General features: G+C 38.3%; 1 protein-coding gene across 4 annotated transcripts in view; it reads left to right on the top strand.

Annotated features, from left to right (window-relative positions):
* The window catches only part of mtss1 (MTSS I-BAR domain containing 1), a 79,757-nt gene extending 65,238 nt beyond the window's left edge, over window positions 1-14,519 (top strand). For 3 of the 4 annotated variants that reach the window (XM_082533919.1, XM_082533918.1, XM_082533917.1), the window contains exons 8-15: window positions 194-351; window positions 454-561; window positions 1,507-1,604; window positions 2,221-2,296; window positions 4,912-5,040; window positions 7,060-7,210; window positions 7,710-7,736; window positions 9,027-14,519. In XM_082533919.1, the coding sequence (XP_082390045.1) occupies window positions 194-351; window positions 454-561; window positions 1,507-1,604; window positions 2,221-2,296; window positions 4,912-5,040; window positions 7,060-7,210; window positions 7,710-7,736; window positions 9,027-10,279 (2,000 nt within the window). In that variant the 3' untranslated portion in view covers window positions 10,280-14,519. The remainder of the gene's footprint in view (window positions 1-193; window positions 352-453; window positions 562-1,506; window positions 1,605-2,220; window positions 2,297-4,911; window positions 5,041-7,059; window positions 7,211-7,709; window positions 7,737-9,026) is intronic. The other variant, XM_082533920.1, reaches the window with a different exon arrangement.
* Window positions 14,520-15,339: the final 820 nt, after the last annotated feature.

The raw sequence follows: 15,339 nt of genomic DNA, 5'->3' as shown, positions 1-15,339 counted from the left end.
TTTCTTCTACATACTCTTGTCCTCTCATCATTGTTCCAGGAGTGTGTGTGTGTGTGTGTGTGTGTAATACTGGTGATTTGTATCATGAAGCTAAAATATCAGAATTGCTTTGGACTACAGACATTTCTGCTGTCTCCATATATTTCTATCATCTGGACCGATCTACCATCAGTTCCTCCTGTTTGTGTTTTAGGGAAGGATGAAGCTCGGGGACAATTGGACAACGCGCTGCAGGACGTCAATGTGCGCTACGCTGTGCTGGAGGACACCGAGAAGCGAGCTGTGTGCAGAGCACTGATAGAAGAAAGAGCTCGATACTGTAGTTTTGTCAGCATGCTGAAGCCTGTGCTGGTCAGTTGTGTGTGTGTCTGTGTGTGAAAGAGGGATACAGAACAAGACTTTTTCAGACTTTTCTAATCTGGCAAAGTAAAATAAAAGGAGCTTGTCTTGTAGGACCATGAGATCAACATGCTGGGTGAGGTGACACACCTGCAGACCATTCTGGAAGATCTGACAAACTTGACAGCTGAACCCAATAAACTTCCACCAGCCAGCGAGCAGGTACCTTAACCATCTTCTCCATCTTTACTGATCTCTCAGTTTTTCTCTAGCACCCTCTGCAGGCCTAATATTACCCTTTTAGTGCTATTACTCTGTTTTCCCCAGATTTGGATTCTCTGTGGTGGGAGACTCTCATCCACAAATATTTTAATTGCCAAGTGCTGTGACAAGTTGACAGTAGCTCTTGTTCTGCAACCTTGGTGAACTTAATGTTGCAGCACACAGATCAGTTTTTGCAACAGGTTATGATTTGTGGCTCTTCCGCTTACTGCAGATCAAAGCAATTCAACACATGGAGGTGGGGCTTCTCTAAAGAAGTAGCCCAGCATGACAAACCATTTAATCAGCAGGTCCTTGTCATTTAAAAAAACAACAAAAAAACGAATTTGCATTAAAAAAAAAATAAAAAAATTCTTTTTTCCCCCTTGAATGAAAAAGATTAAAAGAACCTTAAATTTCAACATAAGAGTGAAGACATTGTTTTCTCTGACAGATTATAAAAAATGCTCAAGCTGCCAGAAACATTTAGGTGGCTGTTAATATGCCTGGAAGGCCCCGCCCAAGTACATTAGCAATTTCAAGGCAGATGATGTTTTGTTTTTTTATTTTGTGTCTTATTTTCAGCAAATGTCAGAAAAAGACTACGACCAACAGTGATTGGCTCTACTGAAAGTGCTGTGTATGTATGCAAAGCATGGTTTATCTGCGAAGACCCATCTTTGTCCAAAAAACTACACGCTGTATTTTATTTTGACCCACACTGTCATTAACTAACTTGGTTCTGGTAATACCCACTGGAGTTGCAAATGTGTATTAATCCACCACTGAATATAGTTCCAGCTTCAGCACTTCCTGTATTTCTGAGCTTTATGCCTTCAGTAGAAACATCCCAACTTTGGAAAATAAAAGGAAAAACACCACAGCTGTCTTTTGTGTGTATTACAGGTGATCCTGGACCTTAAAGGTTCTGATTTCAGCTACACCTATCAGACACCTCCAGCTTCTCCCAGTAACACTCTCTCCAGGAAGAGCAGCATCAGCAGGTGGGTTACACACCAAAGCTGATATCAGTTTACAACATACAGTATTTCATATCACTTCATTTCACATTCTAATAATATCAGTGTGCATCGCTGCTTTCTTTTCATTTTGATGTTTTGTCACAGTGTTTGTAACTTTACTGTGTGTACTGCACTATATTTAAAAATCACACCTTAAACTTTGTTTCTGTGCAAGTTGATGCAAGTCAAAGTTAAATCCAGGCTCAGACTACATATTTTTCTGAGTTGTGATAATCAAAGTGTCAGATTGGACAGTTACAGTCATAAAGTCGTGCCTTTTTATGACTGACGCACATGAGAGTGTGCACGTTGTGCAGAGGTGATAACTCGAGATGTCCAGGATGAGAGTGTAAACAGACAATCACAACAAAGCGTGTTATATTACTGGCTTTCGGCTCCATTTCAAACTTTCACTGAGCTTATAGCAGCAACTTCATTCCTCTTTCACTTTGTTGTGTTTTGCAGTGTTTATGGCTTTTAATTCTTAAATAAGTTCTTTATTATGTGATTTTCACATTCCAGACAGTCGCTGCTTTTTTCTTTCTTTCTTTCTTTCTTTCTTTCTTCATTTCTTATTTTCTGTGTCTTGGCCTCATAGCTACCAGTCAGGATCAGTGAGACATGTTCCCTCTTTGGACTCTATCAGCTGTGCTGTGGATGGACTACACATGCAGGTAACGCACTTTTTAACCTTTGTTACAACAATTTTATTTCTGTTGTTCTCAAAAATACTGTTAAGAATATATTGTACACTATGTGGCCAAAAGTACATGGTCATCCCTTTTCACACACTCCTGTGTCTTTTAGCTCAGTTTTTTTATTTCCAGGACAGTAATGGTAAATCTTTCTTATATAATTGTAGAAAGCAACTTCCTTCTAATTCAGATGAACTTTCTGCACTGCATCCATACTGTGCTTGCTAACGTTAACAGAGAATCACTTCATCCTCTTGTCCAAATATTTTAACATTTGGCTAAAAAAGGTGTATATATGTAAAATGGCAGCACCAAAAATGCTGTACTGACAGTTCAAAATGCAAAATATAGCTGAGGGCACGGTGGTTATGTCCATCTTTCTTAAATAGCTTATGGCCGACGCTTCCAAAGTGCATTTAAAATCAGCCTGACAGTTGTGTGTGTGCGCTCAGCTTTAGGCCAGATCCCCCAACCTCATTGTTGGACTTTAAAACCTTTCTGGCTGAATGGGAACAAATGTGGGCAAATGTTAGCAGCAGATTAATGCCCAGAAATCACAAGTGTAGCATTTGGGGCTGTCCATTGATTTCTAGCCATATACTGTACATCAGTGATATTAAGATACTCTTATTTCATTCAAACTTATATACTTTATAGTTTTAAATCAAATTTCCGCAATAAATAAAGCAAATTCTGGTCAAATATTTTCAATATCTTTAAAGGTGCATTTCACTTAAATATACCATTCCTGCAATGCTGTACACTCCACATTCTTCAGGCTTCATCCACATCTTAAAATGACACTGTCAGCTTTAAGGATCTTCAAAATAAAAGCTTGTAACAGTAACGACAAAAACAAACACATGCCACTCTAACCCTTTCCTGTGTGTAGCGCTGCTCCTCCCCCTATCTGCTCACCGGCTGCGATGAAAGCGGTCGATCTCTCAGCGAAGGGAACTCCCCCTCTCGCCTCGGCCGTCACGGCAGCCGTGGTCGCTATGGTTACGCAGCTGGCTATGGCCACCGCCCCGCTGAGAGTCGCCGCTTTAGCCGCAGGGATTTGAAAACTGTGAGGAAAAAACTATATAACTATTACATTCCTCCCGACCACCCGAGTGCCGTCCTGTGATTTTGACCCTTTTGTCTTCCATTGGTGTGAATCTGGTTTCAATGTCACATTGGCTCCAGCTATTTTACCTCTTTTGTTTTTTTTTAATTCCACATTTTTTCATCAGCTCACACCTTCAGTTTCACCTTTAATTGTCTACGGCCTCCTCCACCCTCAGTGTCCCAGGATGGATCTCATATCTCAAATCCATTTTGTTGTAATTTTAGACGTAATTCTTGATCCCATTCCATAAAAAATGTTTCTGAGCCTTCACAAGTACAGTTCTAGGGACTCTGTAATTGTGTGAGTATTTGCAGTATTTGTTTATTTATCAGTGTCTTTTCTTTTCTTTTTTTCATTCTCTTTAAAAGTGGTTTTGTGTCAACTTTTTTATGCTTATGTTTCAGATTTATGTGTTACAGTTAAGTACTGTACTAATATTCAATAAAAAAAACCCTTACTTTTCTTGATAGCTTTTAGACTCAAAATGACACTTCTTTAGAGTTTTTTTTTTTTTTTTAAGGAAAAAAAAGTCAGGTCTCTTCCCTGACTGCTTTCTCTAAGCCAGGAGTTTAGCTGGAAATGCTGTGGTCATTTTAGCTTAGTTGATGTTGGATTTTTGGATTAGGAATTCTAAAAAACTGCCCATAATATATTTTTGATATACGATCACCTGGACATTTAAAAGATTCATAACATCCCACTCCTTATTTTCAGTAGCAGTGAATGTAATAATTTGTTTTATTTTAAAAAAGAGAAAAAAAATCAAACCCGTCCACTAATGGCTTTACACAAAGCCAAACGTGACATATTTATTTTACTTTTTTCCTTGTTAACACTGTTATTTAATAAATAACACGATTGCTTCATCCCACCTCAAAAGCAAGCCTTCTCCTTATCTCAAAAACCTGTTATTTGTCTCCCGCCGCTAAGACGCCCTTTCTGTTCTTGAATTTTGGCGTAATGGCCTTTTAAACTGGTGTCATTATTGCTGTCAGTGGTGTCTTGTCAGTCGTCCTGTAATAAAAATGTAAATTTATGTTTAAAATTGAGGAAATTATCTCAAAATTACGTGAGAAAGAACAAAATCATTAAGGGTTCATGTTGCTGTTGAATGAGGAACTTTTATTGATATTTTTAAAATGACAAATAAGTATTTTCTGTGTGATGTTTCTCTCAGTAAAACGCTGGCTGAACTGCTAACATGTCGTGTTGATGGTCTAACATCAGCAGCCATTATGCAAGTCTGATATATAGAAAATAGAGCTTGTTTCTTACACATCTGATTAAAACTGATGGCTGTGCTGACATGGATGTAAGTTACAAGCTTTTATTACAAATGTATATTCTGTCAATTTCTTTCCACCAGAGACTTTTATGATGGCTGAACAGAACTATACTCTCTGTACTCTCTGCGGTTGATTTGTGATTCTACATTTGATGATTTGTACCTTTGATCCGCTCTGACTTGGTTTCTTAATGACAGGATTCAGTTGGGTCCACCAATCAGCTGGCCTCTGGGGGAACTGGAGGGGCGGAGAACGGCCTCTTGGCCCCTCCACACAATGCCTACATACATGGAGAGCGAGCTCGCGCCATGTCTGCATCTGGAAAGGTAAAACCCACAGAAAGCATATTTGGATTCTGGTGATTGTTCTTGTAAAATCTCATCTGTATCTTTCAGTCTACATGAAACTAACTGAAACAGTATTTGTGTGCTGTCTAAAATAATTTAAAAAACAACAAACAAACTGTGTTTGCTTGGAAAGCATACGGAAGGAATTGATGCCATCTTTATTGAGACTGGGAGGGTTGTTTGTGTATTATAATGTAAACCTGCAACACTCACAACACAAATGTTAAAACAAAAACCCAAAATATTAAACATTTTTAAACATCAAAGCTGTAGCAGCAAACAAACAACACTAAAGTGAAAAACTAATAAAAAGCTAAATAGAAATTAAAAGAAAAATACAAAACAATACATGAATGTATTTAAATTTCTGTTTAAATAAAACAACAAAAAACCCACAAACTAATAACAGCTGAATTAAAATGAGAAAAACCACTGTGGAAATTGCTGAAATGAAATGGAACTGTAACAAAAAAATTCACGAGAACGAATTAAAAATCAAAACTAATGATAAATATTAAAGTAAAATAATGCTGTACTAAACATCCCTGAAGACACGAGTTTATTTTACGTTTATATTTTTTGTTTACTGATCCAGTCTATGAACTAAGAAAAACTGTTTATTAAAACAAAACATAATAAATAAAAGTCAGAAAATGCATGCAAGTGTATTTTCAATGGTATATTATAGAGTTCAAAAACAGCGGAATTGGATCTTTAAAATAACCAAATCATCCACCAGAGGGCAGCAGGAGATCAGAGGACTAAAATGATCTGCACCCCTAATCTTATGGCGGCTCCTCTTCTCTTTTGTTTCTTTCTACTGTTATCAGTACCTTGTCTGTTTTGCTTTCCTCCTTTTCTTTGTCCTCCCATGTTCTTGCTTCCTGCTTTCAGGGAGTGACAGGAAGAACCAGGAGGTGCTGTTATGGCACTCCACTGTGACAGTTTAAGTGCTTCGGGGAAAAAAGAGAAGTTCTTTGTATTTCATCTGTGTGAAATTGTCACAGTTGATGTTCTCAGCCAGCATACAGATCCTTGTGGTGAACTGGTGTTTTTGGTGCTAAACAGGCTCTAAAAGGTGGTTGGTGGTTCTTGTGCAAACATCCTGTGGTTAAACGCACAGGTGATGTTCTGAGTCTGACAGTCATGGAGTTAAAACTACAAAGATGACATTCAGAGCGGGCTGCTTCTGTGGTTTTTCTCTAAAGCAAAATAAATAAATAAAAAAACTTGTTCCAAATACTCAAATTACATTCATCACTAATTGACTTTATGAATTAAAAGACACCTGAACTTATTTTACCTGGAGCCCTGAACATGCAGGCATATTGATAACCCAGCAGGAGGCAGAGGACGAGCATAGATTATTAAAAAGTCTCAAAACTAACAAAGTTGTGAGCCACTTTGTTAGCTTTGTTTGTTAGCTAGGTCGATCATATGCAAAAGCTCTTTTACAGGGATTTTCCTCCATAGAGGAATTTTTGGTGTCTCAAGTTGATTTGGCTGGAAATAATGAAAACATTTACAGAATGTTAACACTTTAAAAAATGAAACGTTAAATAAAACGTATTTTTATTCATGATTATGATCTAAATGCACTGCCTTTACTATATTGTGCTTATTTACCTCGTCACAATCCCGAAGGCCGATTATGAGCCAAGAAAATGCCTTTCTGTCCTATTTCTGCTATTGAATTTTATTTTTATAGCACTTTTCAATCCAAAGTAGTTTATTATAAAAAAATAAAAAAATAAAAGGGTTGCTAAAAATTAATGCTGAATACGTTTAAAATATTTACATAAAATAGCACAAACACCCCCTGTCCTCCAACCACACTTTCAAAAGCTTGACAAAAGTTTTGCGGATGTCACTTTGGACAGAAGCTTTGACCGCTGGATGGTCAACAGTGAATGAGAAGCATGATCTTGTGGGAGTATATAGATCTTTCGTTAGTTGAAAAGTTGTAACCTCATCCGTCTCCTTCTTTCACTCCTTTAGCACTGCTTGGCCCAGGATCAGCTGGCATTGTCACTGGGTGCGCTGAATTCTGACGCCCCGAGAAGCAGCAGAGATTCTCTGCACTGTTCCAGCGGCTATAGCACCCAAACAACCACCCCGTCCTGCTCCGAGGACACTATACACACCCACAGTGAGTACATTAAAGCACAACACTTCTTTTTATTTATACTAAACACAGCTCACTGTGCTGTTAGGATTTTTTTGTTGCTGTTGTTTTTGTCCTAGAGATAATAGAAAATCGAATTGAGCTCTTGATTAAAAGCTGTTTGAACCAACTATGTGGCCGAGACGAACATCATGTGATCCAAATACAACCTAAAGTGGCAGCAGCACCGCCAACAATAAAGCAATTAGATGTTGTGTTTATTATGAAAATGGAAACCCATTCTCTCACGGAGCCATAACCTTGGTGTGAATTGCTGCTTGTCTGGCTGAATTTCTCGGATTTACCCTTTAGTGGGTGTCATTTCTGATTTCTGACAGTGAAACTGACTCTCTTGACCTGCCTGCTGTTCACTTGTTTTTTCTGTGCTTTTCTGGTGTATCAGCTCATCTTTACTTCTTTTCCTGTTGTATTTCTTTGAGTAGTTTTGTGTTTTCTTGGTTAAACTGCCTTCCTTCTCTTCCAGCTGTAAAGAGAGATCCTCCTATCTATGGTAGGTCTCTGACTGCCTGTATATCTGCCTGCCTGCCTGTCTGCTTATGTCACGTCCAACATACCATCAAATCTACTTTTGGTTCATCTATTAAAGATCTTACATCAGCTGAAAGAGCACTGTTTATTTAAAAGAAGCAATAAACGTTGTCCTTATTTTCAAATATTAGAATCTTTTTGGCAACGATAAAATTATTAATTTTGGTGCCTGTCAGGGCACTTGTATGGCCAATTTTAATAACCTAATCATTAGTGGCTGCAGTTTCCTCTTGTTATCTCGGTTATCAAGCACAAGGAAAATAAAATCTCTCTTCTCAATTTTACAGTGTTAGTGTTACAAAACATAAGCATTTTCTAGGCTTCAGGACTGCGATTTTAAACATCAGCAAATTATCGATGATTCACTTGTGAAGCATGGTGCCCAGGAGGCAACACTTCTCTGGATAGTCACTTCTTGCTTACCCAGCAGATCCTTTAAAATAAATAAATAGATAAATAAATAAAGCTCCTTTTGTATCAAAGTATAAAGTGATGTAAAAATTGGCTAAATCTTGTGACACTGCTGTGAGGGCATCAGGCGGACAAGCTGACATTGTTTATTTTACCCATTAAGTTAATTAATACATTTTTGGATACAACGTTAATCCAGGTATGGAATTTATTTATTTATATATATTTTTTTTAGCTTAGTCACCCAGCTTATAGGAGACTGAGGTTTCTCCCATCACACTTGCTTGCAAAGACATTAATTACTCACATTTCATATTTCTGGTGTTGATGCTAGCAGATGAGAAGCTGCCAGAAGCATTTAAATTACGTAGTCCCTTTTTTTACTTAATTTTGGAACCCAAAACAAACAGAACATTAGAAACAAATTCAGCTGCTTTGTCTGTAATTTACTTCCTCCTGTGTGTGTCTGTGTGTGTGTTTGACCTTTTCAAATTTAATGTCGTTGCCATGAATTGACGTCTGTTTTTAACCTTATTATTTGGAACATTGAACTGGAGCTTTGCATGCGTTTTAAAAGTAATTAGGTTGCATGTTGCCCTGTTTTTGTTTGATAAGAGTTTCCACAATGATGCATCCCCTAATTGTTCATTCACAAACATGACAGTGAGTCACTGATGTGATTATGTGCTCCTGCTGCTTCTGTTGTTTGTCTGTCAGGTGAGCGGATGAGAACCCTTTACAAAAAAAAAAAAAAATGTCACTGAGATAATCCAGAGGTAATGAAAGGTCTGCCTGAAAGCAGAGCAACTAACATTTTAACATTCTCTCCCCATCTCTGCAGTCGACTATGAGTCCATCTCTCTCCACGGAGACACTGACTCTATCTCCTTACATCACCTCTCCCACGGCAACAGCCAGTCAGATTTCGACAAGTCATCGACCATCCCGAGAAACTCCGACCTCAGATTCCAGTACCGGGAGTTCATCCACTCCAAGCGTCCTGCCTCTACTGTCAGCCTATTGGCTGAGTCCGACTTGAGTGGTGTGTCTAACCGCCAGATGCCATCCCACACGGCAACCATCAGGCGCAAACCTTCATCTAAGCCGCCTTTTCGCAGAGGAACAATCAGTGGTGGGGTTCCCATCCCCATCTCCACCCCGCAGGTTCCACTCAAACCCCTCGGCGGAACCAACGGAAGCGATGAGAACGTTTTCAAAGTGCCCTCTTCTGTAGGTTTAGGTCACAGTAAACTCTGCACCTCCACCCAGAGCCTTAGTGCTTTACCACCCTCCTCCTCCCCATACTACCAGATTGTCCCAGGCCAGATGCCCATCCCAGTGCCCATACCCACTGTTCCTTCACTGCCATCTGAGGGAGGGAACAGTGTCAAACAACAGCAACAGAGGCAATACCAGCAACATCAGCAATACAGTCAACCACAGCAACAGCACAACCAGCAATTCCAGATTCAACAGTTCCAGCAACAGCAACAGATTCAGCAGCAACAGATTCAGCAGCAACAGATTCAGCAGCAGAAACAGATTCAGCAGCAACAGTTCCAGCAACAGCAACAGATTCAGCAGCAACAGTTCCAGCAACAGCAACAGATTCAGCAGCAACAGATTCAGCAGCAACAGTTCCAGCAGCAGAAACAGATTCAGCAGCAACAGTTCCAGCAATGGCAACAGATTCAGCAGCAGTTTCAACATCAGCAGCAGCAGCAGCAGTTCCAACAGCCCCAGATTCAGCAAGCCCAGCAGCTGCAGCCTCAGCACGATCAGTATCAGCTGCAGTTGAACCAGCAGCAGAAACAGAAGCTGTTCCAGCAGCAGCAACAGCAGCACCAGGCCTACACTACTCAGGCAGAGCCCTCCGGTGTGCCCAACAACATCAACTACCAGCCCCAGGCTCCTCCACCCTCCAGCCAGGACCAAAACCCTGAGCAGGTCACCCTAGAAGAAGAAGAAGAAGAAGAAGGAGATGGAGGAGGCAACAGAAACATGTTGACCCTTCTTAGAGGAGTAAAGCTCAGAAGGACCATCACCAATGATCGCTCTGCCCCTCTCCTACCCCCTCCAACCAATCACAAATGAGGCTGACCAGCAGATTTTTATTTCTCTGCTAAACTGTTAAGTTTAGTTTGGTTTCTGAAGAGATATCAGAGTGTGTCAGCACAGAGAAAACTCAAACACACTTTGAAAGTGTTGACAGATTGATTTTTTTTCGCTGGAACTCAACATTGCTTGTTTTATTTTATAAATTTACTTGATTGCCCTTTTAAATTTATGTTTTAAGCATTTTTGAGACTTTTCTGTTGTTGCAGCAAACGTCTTTTTGCCTTTTTTTTTCATGCATTTTGATTGTGGATAAAGTTTTTGTGTGACTCAGTCTTACAGAAAGAACTTTTGATTTGATTATTTTAGTTGGTACTCACTTCCTGGTCAGAAAATGTCATTAGGCAGAACAGGAAGCTGTTAGCATCTTTGGCCTGGCTGTGTTTGATTTGCTTTCTGCTTAGTCTCCCAGGATGGCGGGGTTTATCAGTAGTTCAGTGGACTCACAGTGGTTGAACCATGATCGTGGAGTTTCGAATTTACTGACTCTGGGTCAGTGATTGTCTGGTGTATTTGATCTGAGTATTTAGTTGGTTTCTGGTCATCTCAAAGAGCCAAATGCTAACACTCGTGACTTTGCATCTGGCTTTAGATTTAAATAAGGTAGAACAAGAAAGAGTTTGAGGACACAAGGACTGGGTTTGAGATATATTGAGATATATATATATATATATATATTTTTTTAAGTGGCATATGGTCTGAGGTCACTTGATTGCTCTTACCTTAGATTGGAGATTTGTGCCACTCCTGGGACTCCAAATGTTTCCTCTGAACGTGAGAGTTTGTGGAATACAATGAAAAATGTTACTGTGGGGAAAAACTCTGGTTTGCTGTGTAAATAAGCATCAAATTTTTTTTAGAGCAAAAGTCACAAATAGACAGCGGTTTGTTGGCAACTTTATGAGGCAACACTGATGTTTCAGAAGAAGCGGCTTGACAAATGTGGGTTGCATTTTTGCTAAACATAGCTGGCTATGATGAGCTGAACTGTAGAACAAAACTACCACAGGGGACTGATGGTTTGAATGTACTTTATAAGGTAAACGCTGCCATGTTTCAAGACTTAGATTTAGTCTAGACTTAGTCTTTAGATTTATTTACACAGATATTTGCATCAACAAGAATGCTTTAAACATAATTTTGTTAAAGAGATATTGTGGACAAGATACTACATGAATACCAAGAAATAGGTTTTTGGCATTTCTTGTTACTTGGTGACCAACATATACATTAATCCAAAACAACTTTAAAGTAATTGTTTGTAGTTCTCTTTATTTCCACTATTATTGGAACCCACAGAACCTATGCATCGGTTTATTCTGGTGTCTTCTGTAAATGCATGACTGAATCTGGGTGGTTTGTAGGCCATGTCGTGATAATTCATGTTATGTGCCTTTGAAGTCCACTTGATGAGTGTGCATATCCTGGTTACAATATTTTAAGGAGTCCTCCTTGTTGTTGTTCCCCTGTATAGTTATAGGACATCAATGATGCGGATTTAAGCACCGCTAACATGTTGGCACGAGGAACATTGAATAATACAGTTTTATTCACAAGTAGTAAAAGTTATGCTGAAGTCATGTTTGAAGGGCATCAGGAGCAGATGTAACTTGACAATTATTTCGATTTTTAAAAAGAGTTATATTATTATATAAAATGTGAGAAAACCATAAAAAATGTCTCGTTTTTCTAAATTACTCAGATTATATTAAACTAAGTTATTTTTTTTCAGCTCTAGTTACAGGTTTAAAAATTGTTTTTGAGTATCAACAAAGACCTTGTGATTTTTCCATATTGACTATTGGAAAATTCAGAAGCTACTTATAGCACTATGCTTTTATCATTTAGACAAACATTTTTCAAATTAGTTTCTATAAACAAAGGATCTGCTATATTCAGTGAAGTTTAGGTTTTGCTTGAAGTTTTCAATTCAACTCCACCCACTGAAATATCTCTGAAACATTCGTTTTAGTTGATTTACTGTAATCAACTCGGATAAAATGCTGCTGAGCCTCAAACTGTCGTAACTTTAAATTAAACATTTTTTCTACAGAGTTTGGTTGGACTGAAATAGCTGGTTCTATTTTTGATCTTTGTTCCAATTTGGTAAAATGTTTACCTCTGCTAATCATGACCTTCTAAATCGTATAAGTCTCTTTATTTTATTTTTTATTCCCTGTTTTGTTTTTGTTTTATTTTGTTTTTTAGTTTATAGTCCTTTAAGTCACACCTCAGATGTTTTCAGTAATTAACCTGGAGTTTTGTCTTCTGATGCACTTCAGTCTAAGGCCATGAGAAATTGGGGGCGCTCACTTCCTGTGCTTGAACCAGAAAAATATAGCATCAAGTGCAGGTTAATAAAAGTTGACTAAAGAAATAATTTGTAGCTTAGCATATTTTACCATGGCAGCCTCATTACTTGGGTGTTTCCTGCTAATACAGCTGCTAAACCGATGTGTTGCTTCTAAAAGTTGCCCATCTTCTTCATTTGTGAGCTGTTAGCATGTTGGACTCAGATTGTCCTCAGTTAAAGATTTGGCGAATTTGAGTGGTTAAAATAATTTTTGTTGGAGCAACAGCTGATTACTTTTATAATAATTTAATGTGGTAGTTCTTCTGTTGATTAATCCAACAATAATTAGGTTTATAAAAGATCAGGAAATGGCACAAAACAGTCAAATGTCCAAAATCCATAAATAGTCAAATTACAATTTTAGAAATCAAAGAAAAAGGTTTTTTTTTCTTTTTGTGTTGGGGGGTCTTTTTTTTTTTTTTTTTTTTTAAATAATTGATTAATGAATTATAAATTTTTCCACATTGTTTTAATTCTTAGCTCAAAATTTTACATTCTAATAAATTATTTCCTCTGATTCTTAAAACTTAAAATTTTGGTTTAAAAATTATATAAAACATGGACGTAGCTTCTATATTTAAGTGAATACCTGCATTCTCACTAACAGCCAACACGGGGGACAAATGTTGTTAGAAAAAGAAGTCTGTGGACAAACAACCATACTTCTTACTTATCTGTGATCTCCCTTTCCTGATGAGTTGTTGGGCTCTGTCACTGCTTTGAATACAACGTTATTTTCATTTTAATTCTTCTTCCTATTAGTCTCATAAAGCAAAGTGAGGGTTAGTTTAAGCTGTGCAGTGTTTCTGGGATTCTCAGATTGCCCTCTTGCTCGTGCCAGCAGTGGGTGATTTCAGAGGCTACATCCATCTTTTATGTACAGTCTGTGCCTATTGGACAGAAAATTATAACATGATAGCAATTATGATACTTTCTACCAAAATTATACCTGAAACTGCTGAGACGACATTAAAGCAGGAAAATTTAAGTTAATTCAACTGGTAAATTTTTTATTTTGGTTCGTAGCTCCTAATTTCTTTGGTGCGAGGAGCTCTGGGCCTCAGTATTTCTAAAGTTCTACTTTGAAGCTGCCTGTGAGAGACCTGCTGCATGCTGGGAAATGCAGTCTGCTTTGTGGTCAGCTGGTCCTGGTCAGTTCCCGGAGAGACTTTTGTGTACTTTTTGTGACTTCCTGCAGCTTCATTCTGATTCGTCTTTAAGCCTCTCTTTTTGATTGGACCCAATGAGCCCCACAGCAGTTGTGTATGTATATATTAGTGCTTCTATTCCTGGGAGAGATCTAAGTCTATAAATCTATATAAAGATGTACGTATACGTATCCTGATTGTACTTTTATTTTGTTGATTTATTATTGATCTGATGACGTGGTTGGTTGGATCTGACGCTGCCAGTGATCGTCGCTCATCATATTTTTTTTTGTAGAAAAGCTTTAAAGGAGGAAACCCAGTGAACTTCCAGGTCTTTGAGGATCTGATACCTGATTGGACATCAGACTGTTAAACAAAAGGACTGAAAGGACATCTAGATGATATAAACCAAGAGAATGTAGACATGTTCTGTTCTTCATCTTTTGACGCTCGCTGTGGGATCAACAACAACAATAATAATAATAATAATAATGCTGATGCTAATTGGTTCTGGTATTTTTTTTTGTCTGTGTTCTGTTTACTGTACTCTTTACACCTGTAGCAGTATAAATTTGCTGTAGGAGTGCTCTGTTTCTATAAAATGTTCAATATGCAGAAAACTGAAGGACTGCTGACAGCTATTCATAGAGCTGAAACTCTACAAAATAAGCAGTTCTGAAAACTTTGGTCAAACACTGCAAGTAAACATTCATCTTTTGTTTTTGTCCTTATTTTTGTTGTATTGCAGCTACTTTATCATTTACAGTACCAGCCAGCACCTCCTCTAACTGAAGTGCTCTCACATGATCCTCTGGGGTGTGATTTAGGCGTGTGTGGGGTACAAATACAAAATCCTTTCCACGGAGTACAGCGAACACACATAACAGTGTCCTCAAAAGGGACCCTTTACGCTGCTCCTTATTTTCTGCCATTTATATATTCTGTTAGTGGGATGGATGTTAATGTTAAACATGGCCAACGTTTCAAATAAAGAGTTCAACATTTTTACAAGTAATCACCAAGAGCCAAAATCTCAAAGTGCTTTTAGTTCCTTTCTACTCTTACAACTGTACGATGTCATTAATAGCATATATCCCTATTGTGGTCATCTCAGGACAGAAGCCCCACCCACATCAGAAGATATGTATCCTAAAGGGGCCCTGTTCTGCGTATTTGTTTGCCCAACTACAGAAGCTCAGCATGATTTATCCTGTAATGTTCACGCTGCCATGCAAAAGCAGTGGTACCTGTGCTTCTGTAGGACCAGTGAAGTGGCGGACGAGTAAAAAGCGATTACAGTTGTTTTTTTTATTGAATTTATTGAAATGATCCTCAATAATCTGAATGATGGGCAGTAAAAGAAAAAAAAAACCCATTAAAAAATGCCTTTTTGTCAAATCAGCTGATTTCATTGTGTGAAGGGAGGAGGAGGATGGTGGAGTCGTCTATAACACCTTAGGAGCGAGGACATGACCACTTATTTTTATTTTCATGGTAAAGTCCAAACTGCATCCAAGATGCAAATGGCTATGTTCTAC

This window comes from Aulonocara stuartgranti (assembly GCF_965226115.1).
Source record: "Aulonocara stuartgranti genome assembly, chromosome: 5".
Classification (NCBI taxonomy): domain Eukaryota; kingdom Metazoa; phylum Chordata; class Actinopteri; order Cichliformes; family Cichlidae; genus Aulonocara; species Aulonocara stuartgranti.
This window is presented reverse-complemented; position numbering and strand designations above follow the sequence as displayed.